This window comes from Zootoca vivipara, chromosome 1, assembly GCF_965207765.1.
Source record: "Zootoca vivipara chromosome 1, rZooViv2.hap1.1, whole genome shotgun sequence".
NCBI classification, from domain to species: domain Eukaryota; kingdom Metazoa; phylum Chordata; class Lepidosauria; order Squamata; family Lacertidae; genus Zootoca; species Zootoca vivipara.
The window spans coordinates 88,225,336-88,233,969 of record NC_142582.1 but is presented as its reverse complement, the minus strand read 5'-3'; the positions used below and the strand labels follow the sequence as shown (position 1 = coordinate 88,233,969).

General features: G+C 43.5%; 1 protein-coding gene across 1 annotated transcript; it reads left to right on the top strand.

The window, feature by feature from the left end:
* Positions 1-258: 258 nt before the first annotated feature.
* Positions 259-5,777, top strand: ZFP36L1 (ZFP36 like 1 zinc finger CCCH-type). Its single transcript, XM_035113631.3, has 2 exons — positions 259-455; positions 3,153-5,777. Exons 1-2 carry the CDS (start codon positions 399-401, stop codon positions 4,104-4,106), a joined length of 1,011 nt encoding a protein of 336 aa, XP_034969522.1. The 5' UTR covers positions 259-398; the 3' UTR covers positions 4,107-5,777.
* Positions 5,778-8,634: the final 2,857 nt, after the last annotated feature.

Here is an 8,634-nt window from a genome sequence, read left to right as displayed (position 1 = left end):
TAAAAAAATCCCCCTTTTAAAAATAACAGAGATCGCCTTTAAAAAGACCCTCCTCCCCCTTTTCGCCCTTCTTGAAAGTTTTTCGCCCTCTTGAAAGTTTTTATAGGTTTGACCGCATGGGTGATTCAGACTTTACGTCAGTCATCTTCCCTCCGCCTTCTTCCTCATTTAAATGAATTTGGAGCTCCTCCCACGGGGTAAGGTCTGAAACTTTATAAATTGAGCTTTACGCAAAACTCTTCTGGAAGGAGAGAGAAGGGAGAATTGCTGGAGCTGGAGGGGGCTAGAGGAGTACCCAGGGAAACTGGAGGCTGTGCCTTACAACACTGTGATTCATTTTATTTTTCTATTCTAATATACTTATTCCACGTCTTCACCCCTCCTTTTGGTACCTGAAGATGTCTACAGCCCTCGTGTCTCCAACCATCTTCGAGCTGAGTGAAGTTTTATGCAAAGTAAGTTGTAGCCCCTATTATCTCTTAAAACTTCTTAAGGGAATGGTCCCTCACTCTGCATCTGTCACCAGTTTCCCCCCCCCCCGGTCCCGTTTTTGCTTCAATATTCAGCATTTTGGGAGCCTAAAGTTTTGTTGGCTGTTGCGTGTTTTTAAGCAACGCAAAGTTTTGTTTGGGGGTTGGTCTGGAGCCTTGAAGAGTTATCTAGGCTGCAATCCTGAGCACGCTTACCTAGGGGTAAGCTTCATTAAACATAATTGGGCTTACTTCTAAGTAGGCATACTTTAGATTGCTTTGTTAGGGAGATTTGCCTAGGAAGAAGTTACGGTAGGTTATCGCGCCAAATCTAGTAAAATGCTGTTTAGGGTACGGTACTGTCACAAACTAGTCTTCTTCGCTTCCCGTGTTTTTGACTTTGTTGGACTATCTTTGGCTTTTCTTCCGTTTTTTTTAAAGAGTTTCAAATTTGGGTGCCTTCTCGAAGAAACTTGTTAGATGTTTTCAGTGACTTGCTGGGATTGCATTCCGAAATGGTTGCCATGCAGTTTGCCCTCTTCCTTTTTGGCTCAAGTTTATAACGGCTGCTCCTTATTCCTTATTGAAGACTGAAAGCCATTCAAATGTATGAAAACTTGTTTTTAACGTGTGCAGGAGTGACTGGCCCTCTTATTTTCGTGAATCAGAAATTGTGTTTTAAGACGGCAGCCCCTTTTCTTGTGGGAGTTGCCCTTCATCCTAGATTCTGTACTTTGAACTAAGGCGTGCCGTGGTTCAGTTTAGACTTTTGCTCATGTTGTGGAATGTGAAATTTTAGCAACTTGTGCATAGGGAGCCGAAGGTCCCTATTGCTTTTCAGATAGCAAAACCAACCTCCGGGGTTCATTGGAACTCAACGCGTGTCTTGGAAAGTTTGCTTGCAATGACTTGCTCAGCCGCACGTCTAATTGCTTACTCGGGGTGGGGAAAGATGGCTGTGGCCACTTTTCCCCACAAGTGGGATCTGTTGCTGTGCTGTGGGATCTGTCTACTTGATGGAGGAGATGTGGAACTGGGGCTTTTGCAAAAGAACGTTTTCAGGCAAGTCACCCGGGCCTTCCCGCCTCTAGTTCTGCAGTTTGCTGCTTCTTAACAGCCAGCAGTTTACCAGGCTTATCTCTCATTCCACTCACGCGGCTGCGTTTTTCTCTTTCAAGCGGCCTTATCTTTGCATAGCCGAAGTATTTGCCTGTATGCATTTCTCCTACGTTTATAACCAAGTTGGAGGGGAACTTATCAATGGGTGAGGTTAGAGTTGTGGGAAAGTTAACATCTATAACTAGTCAAAACAAAAAAAATTAATAAAATTCCTTCCAGTAGCATCTTAGAAACCAACTAAGTTTGTCATAGGTATGCATGCACACGAAAGCTCATACCCATGAAAAACTTAGTTGGTCTCTAAGGTACTACTGGAAGGAATTTTTTTAATGTTTTGTTTTGACTATGTCAGACCAACACGGCTACCAACCTAGAACTATAACTAGGTTGCAAAGCACTACTTTATTAAGAACAATGTCACATTGGGACTAGTTGTTTAAATTCTGAAGTTGCACAGCTGATTGTGCTTTCTCGTGGACTCCTCATAACTTCCAAAACGGAGCAAACCTGGGTGTTGGTTTTCCACCTACCATTAAGTGTGTTAAATATAGCTGCACAACAATGACTTTTTAAAAAAGTCTCAGAGTACTGTAAACATAAACGGGACGAAGCCCCGAGTCTTGCCTTTTGCCAATTATGTCTCCTTCCTTGATGCTTTTAAGCAGTTTAAAACTGAAGCTGCAGACTCTTCTTTGCTGCCAAACAGCTAATTGCAAAGGAATCCTCTTGCGGTTATGGGTGAATTTTGCCATGGATCACATGAAATGCAATTCCTGTGCAGGAGGTGGAGCAGGAGGGATGGGATTAATTTAGATTAGTAACTAGCATGTTTCCCAAAGTCTCATGCCTCCTTTCAGCTTGAGTCTTACACACTTCCCCCACCACAGATCCTATGTACACAGTGGGATCTGTTGTACATAGCATCATCATCTTCATTATTAATTTTATTAATTTATTTGCTTGCTTGCTTGCTTGCTTGCTTGCTTGCTTGCTTGCTTGCCTGTCTTCACTTCTCTCCCTCCTCCTCCATCCTTTCATACTGGAAGGGGCATGGGAGTAGTGGTTGAAGAATGTCCTCAGAAATTTGGGAGTAGTGTAACTAGGTTAGGGGTTAGGCCTTTGGGCATAAATTGCATGGTGGAAGTATTGAATCCATGCCTAGCTAGGAAAGGAACGTGCTTGGGGGCTGTGGCTGCTTAAGGAATACTTGGATAGGCCTTTGCCCTAGGACATCATGCCTTGTGGCATTATGCTTGGATGGAACAAATGAACCTGAAGCAAAAGCTGTTGTATAGCAGCATTGTTTACTGTGCTGCTTTAGAGGTATTTTGACATATAGCTGTTCCCTGGTAGAAAGAGGCTCATCTTTTGGATTGTGTTTTTCAGTTTCCTTGACCCAACCTGTGGCACAGAACAGAGTCTGGGGGCTTTGGGAGAGTCTATTATGCCCATAAGGAAACCGGGAGGGAGGTATAGATGCCAAGAGGTTTTAGGCTGCATTTTGCTGAAAGGTTCTTGAGGAAGTTGGGTTGTTGACTGGCCTCTCCTTTCCCCCTGATATAGAGTAACAAGATGCTGAACTACAGCCCTTCTGGTGTCGGAGGGTGTCTCTTGGACAGAAAGGCAGTGGGAACCCCAGCTGGCGGGGGTTTCCCCAGGAGGCACTCAGTCACGTTGCCCAACTCCAAGTTCCACCAGGCCCATCTTCTCAGCAGCCTCAAGGGGGAGCCAGCCCCAACTCTCGGGCCCAGGGAGAATCGCTTTCGGGACCGCTCCTTCTCTGAAGGCGGCGAGCGCTTACTGCAGCAGAAGCAGCCCGGCGGACAAGTCAACTCGAGTCGCTACAAGACGGAGCTATGCCGCCCCTTCGAGGAGAACGGGGCCTGCAAGTATGGAGACAAGTGCCAGTTTGCCCACGGCATCCACGAGCTGCGAAGCCTGACCCGCCACCCCAAGTACAAGACGGAGCTCTGCCGCACTTTCCACACCATTGGCTTCTGCCCTTATGGGCCTCGCTGCCATTTCATCCACAATGCTGAGGAGCGCCGCGCTGTAGCCAGCGGCCGAGATCCTGCCATGGCCGACAGACCCCGCCTCCAGCACAGCTTCAGTTTCGCAGGCTTCCCAAGTGCCATTGCTGCCAACGGGCTGCTGGACAGCCCTACTTCCATAACCCCTCCGCCCATCATGAGTGCCGACGACCTCCTGGGCTCTCCTACTCTGCCTGACTGTGCCAGCAACCCCTTCACCTTCTCCAGCCAGGAGCTGACCAATCTCTTTGCTCCCAGCATGGGGGTGCAGATGCCTGGTGGGGGTTCACCCACTGCTTTTCTCCTCAGACCCATGTCGGAGTCCCCCAACATGTTTGACTCGCCTCCAAGTCCTCAGGACTCTCTCTCCGACCAGGAAGGCTACCTGAGCAGCTCAAGCAGCAGCCACAGCGGCTCTGACTCGCCCATCCTGGACACCTCGAGACGCCTTCCCATCTTCAGCAGACTCTCCATCTCTGACGAGTAACCTGGTGTTGCCTCTCGGCCTCCTCTAGCCTCTCTTCTTACAATTTTAAGCTTGTAATCTCTCTCCTTCCCACCTCAGCCCCCACCCCCAAATCTTCTTAACATCTCTGGGTTAGATGTTAATGCAAAGATAGTCCACTTGCCTAAAGTCCACTCACTGGCTGAAACCACAAGTGCCAAAATTACAGCAAAAAGTGATGATCGTTTACAAATGTAGTGCCTTTTTTTAACATGTTCACTGTGACTATATTACCTCTCCAGCTGCAGAGGGCACCAGCAGCCTCCACAGAGCTCTGTGCATTTCCAGATGTGCAGGGAATATCCGGAACCAGCAGCTCCTATCACTGGCCATGATGCAGAATCTTCTTTCCTTCCCCGCCCCCTTTCTCCAGCCAGTGTTTTATAGACATATGGCATGTGGACGCCTGTTAACATCCAACTTTTACCACCTTTTAAAGACTAACCTTGCCTGAATCTACTCAGGTCAGCCAGAAGAACAGCTGAGAATGGACAGTAGCTGTCACATGCATGGGACTTGGTGACTGGAGAGGGAAGCCAGATGGACAATGAAAGACTTGCTTTTGGTGCTACAAGTTCCCAGTGTGTACATGTGACACCTTCAAAAACGAAACAAAAAAAATGGGGGAGGGGGGGTGTCTAACGGTGTTCATTCCACACATGCAAGTTCTGTGTAAACAAAGTTCCAGTAGACATAGCTTTAATGGTTTTGCTCTAGATTACAATAGACCTATCCATAGAGCACTCACGCCAAGCTTTTTATTTTTATTTTCCTGGGTTTTTAATTTTGTATAACTTTTCAGAAATTGGAGAGCAAATTTTGCTTGTCACTGCACAACAATATAAAGCTTATTTAACTTATCAAAACGTATTTATTGCTGAAACCTATGCTTTTTTGTTAATTTTGTTCATATTTATCTGGATGAATTCATAGAATATATTCTTTTATGTTTAAATTATGATCTTCCATATTAATCTTAAGATTGTGAAGTCTTTTTCTTTCCCCCTTCCCCACAGTTTAATATATTATACTACAATGACATTTTTTTGTAACTTTACACTTTTTTGGTTATTTTATTTTTAAAAAATGAAAAATTAATTTAAAAAAATGCAACAGCTGTCTTTGGATTATTTATTTTAGATCGTTCCCCTTTTTGTGTCAGACTGCAAATTGAGTTTAATGTGCTTCTTTGCCTCTATGCCCCAACAAGGCCTTTCCTGGATGGGATGAAATTCTGACCACATTGCTGTCGTTGAAGGCTTTGTCAATGACTTCAGTAGGGTCACGATTTCACTTCTGGCCTCTAGAATGTATACGCACAAGCTGTGCTGTGAGACGATAAAATGGAAGACTGCTTGCTTCCTTTTTTGTAAGTACTTAAAGGAAAAAAAGTCTACCCTTTGGTTTCAAGTGCCTATCAAAAGACATTCCAAATGCAGTTTGTCTTTGCATTTCTGTATTCCAAGAATGGAGTGTTTTTCCTCATTTAAGGTAAACTTTACTGGCACAAAGAACACATTGAATGTAATTTTTCCCATTACTGTTCACTACATTGCCTTTTTTCTTTCTTCCTTTGTGTGAGTTTATTTAAAGAATCTTTTGTAACGACTGTTTGCAGTTTAAATCAATAAACCCCAAGTGTTTTTTCAAGAATTTGATAGTGAAATTGGTTTTCCTTGCAGAAAAGTTCAATAACTCTTCAGAACGAGGTCCTGCCTTGCCAAATCCTCTTGCACCAGAATAGAAGTTAATTTGCACAAAAACTCCTGACTTTCCTTAGGATCTATAAGTGATTAGGCTGGGCTAATATTTATGCATCTTATCTTTGGCTTGCACTTCTGCTCTTCTTAGATGGGCTATTTTTATATAGTAAGTTATTAAATAAATACTGCTTCAGGGATTCAAACATGTTTAACTTCTGCTTTGAGAGCATACTGTGTTGGCCAGAAGAAAACAGAAAAGTATTGTCAAAATGCCAAATAGTTCATCAAATAGCAGAGTGAACGCATTGGGTGGTTTGCCTTCTAATCTGAACTTTATCTTGAGCTTCCAGGAATTGTTGAAAGCATGTCATTGCTCTCATACACTTCCTTTATGTGCCAAATGTTCAAGAGCCCCTAAGAACCTCTCTCCATCTGCCTCTACACAAACACAACTCCATTATATGTTCATTTTGCTAAATAGGAGTACAGTACCAAGCTTATTCACCTTGTGACAATTTCTCAAATGTCTCAGGCAAGAAAAAAAAGGGTTTCTTAATGCAACGCATGCGCACACATTCTTCCAAACTGCTGGATTTGTCTTGCAAGCCTCTGGGATTTAGTATTCCCAGTGTCACCATGCAAAAACAAAGGGACAATCCAGAACTAAAGAACAGGGTGGGGGTGGGAACTGCTTTAAAAAAAGTTAATGAGGAACAAAAGTGACAGGAAGAAGATGCTGCTTGTCTGAATTGCCTTTTATTATCTTGCAAAAATAACAGTCTTGTGGCACGTAAAGACAAACCTACAGCATACAGTATTGTGGATTAGCACCGACTCCACTAGATACATGAAAATTTTGGTTCAAGTAGGAAACAAAACAACTTCTAGAGGTGGAAGCAATGTTGCATCTTTGCAGAAAAAATATTACTGTGGCAACTTAAAAAACAACACAGGTAAATTGCAGAGGAAATTGCAGAGGCTTTCATAAGAATCTGAATTGTAGAGTTGGAAGGGACCCTAAGGATCATCTAGTCCACCCCCATGCAATGCAGGAATATGCAGCTGTCCCATATGGAGATCAAACCTGCAACCTTGGCATTTATCAGCACCACACCGTAACTAGCTGAGCTATCCAGAGCTCATTTTTTCAGATGCAAGAAGTGTTGCCCACTATTGGCTAAGGGAGGGTCAAAAAATTTAAGAGGCACAGTAGGACTCTTATGCCTGTCATAGACTTAAGCGCACCTCTTGCATTGCATGGCTTCTTGACAATTTTGTGATGCAGTAATGGCAAGTGACCCAGGAAGTTTCATGGTCAAGTAAGGATTTGAAGTTGAGTTTCCCCAGTCATGGTCCAGCTCCAAAGACTGCAGAGGAGAAGGAGGATGACCAAGACAGCCAATTATGAAAAAGAAGGGTTTGTTAGAAAGGGTGCTGTGAAACAAGAAGACCCCCCCCCCCAGCACCTAAAAAGGACAAAGAATGTGTGCTGCTATTAGTGGATAGGCTGAAGAGTCTGAATCTCCCTGAATGACTAATGTGAAAGGATTTGGAAGATGGAATGTAGGTTGAAAAGTAAAGATCTGATTAAAAGATAATGGGTGTCCAGAGCTGAAGAAAGTAGAGCTTACATTGGGCCTAAAGACAGGAAAGTGTCCAGGAAGCAAACAGGCCTTTGTGGGTCTTTGAGTCAAGGGACATCAGGCTACTTTTGCAGAGTTGCATAGCAAGAAGAAACATGCTAGTTGTGACTTCTACAGTTACTACAATACAGTGGCCTGGTGGCATTTACGAAGCAGAAGTACATACCCTCCAACATTTATCCAATGAAAAAGAGGGCCATCCTAGTCTATTATTATTATTATTATTATTATTATTATTATTATTATTCCCCACCCATCTGACTGGGTGGCCCCAGTCACTCCCTATACAGGGCTGCCTTCAGATGTCTTCTAAAGTTAGTATAGTTACTTATCTCCTTGGCTCAGGTCGCATAACTCTATACACTCCCAACGTTTTTCCGATGAAAATAGGGTTGTCCTAAGAGAAAGCAGGACATTATTGGAGCAAATCAGAAACTGGGACAGCTTTTGTAAATCTGGGACTGTCCCTGGAAAATAGGGACATTTGGAGAGGTACGGAGAGGTGATGCTGTGAACTGAATTTCACCTATAGGCTGAACTAAACAGTAAGACTTCTAGTATTCTGCTTCTAATACGAAGTGTTTCACATTTAAAAGGTAAGTGAGAAGGTTTACGTTGAATTCAAGCGAAACCAGCGTCTTGAAATTTTAGTAAACAGGCCTTTGACTTGCCTGGTATCATAACATCATGATCTTCCTGCTGTGGTTGTCTTCCAATACAAGAAGGGACGTGTGCTGCTGCAATAAACTTGGATTTCCAAAAATAACAGCTGATATGTATAAGAAGCTTAAAAGGAAAGGGGACAAAGCTGATTCTGATAAGTCCTTTCTGTCAAGGCCAGATAGAACAAATGCAGCCTTTTAGAAGCAATTTGGATCAAATAGGGAAGGGGCCACCATTTCTCTGCATGTGAGAAGCCATAGCACATGAACTTCCAAAAGTAGTTAGTGGTGTACAGTATATGTAGGAATTGGATTAGAAAGAGAATCTTGCTTGAAATAAGTTAGAGAGTCTGTTGGGGGGCGGGGAGACATTTCTCATCTCTTCCTTTCAAACACTCTTTGAAATGCTGGCTGCAGGTTCCATGTAAGGAGGAAGAAAAGTTCTGTTTAAGATTGTGCTGTTCCTTTCATTAAGGAGGAGTGCTGGTTCACCCCATGCATG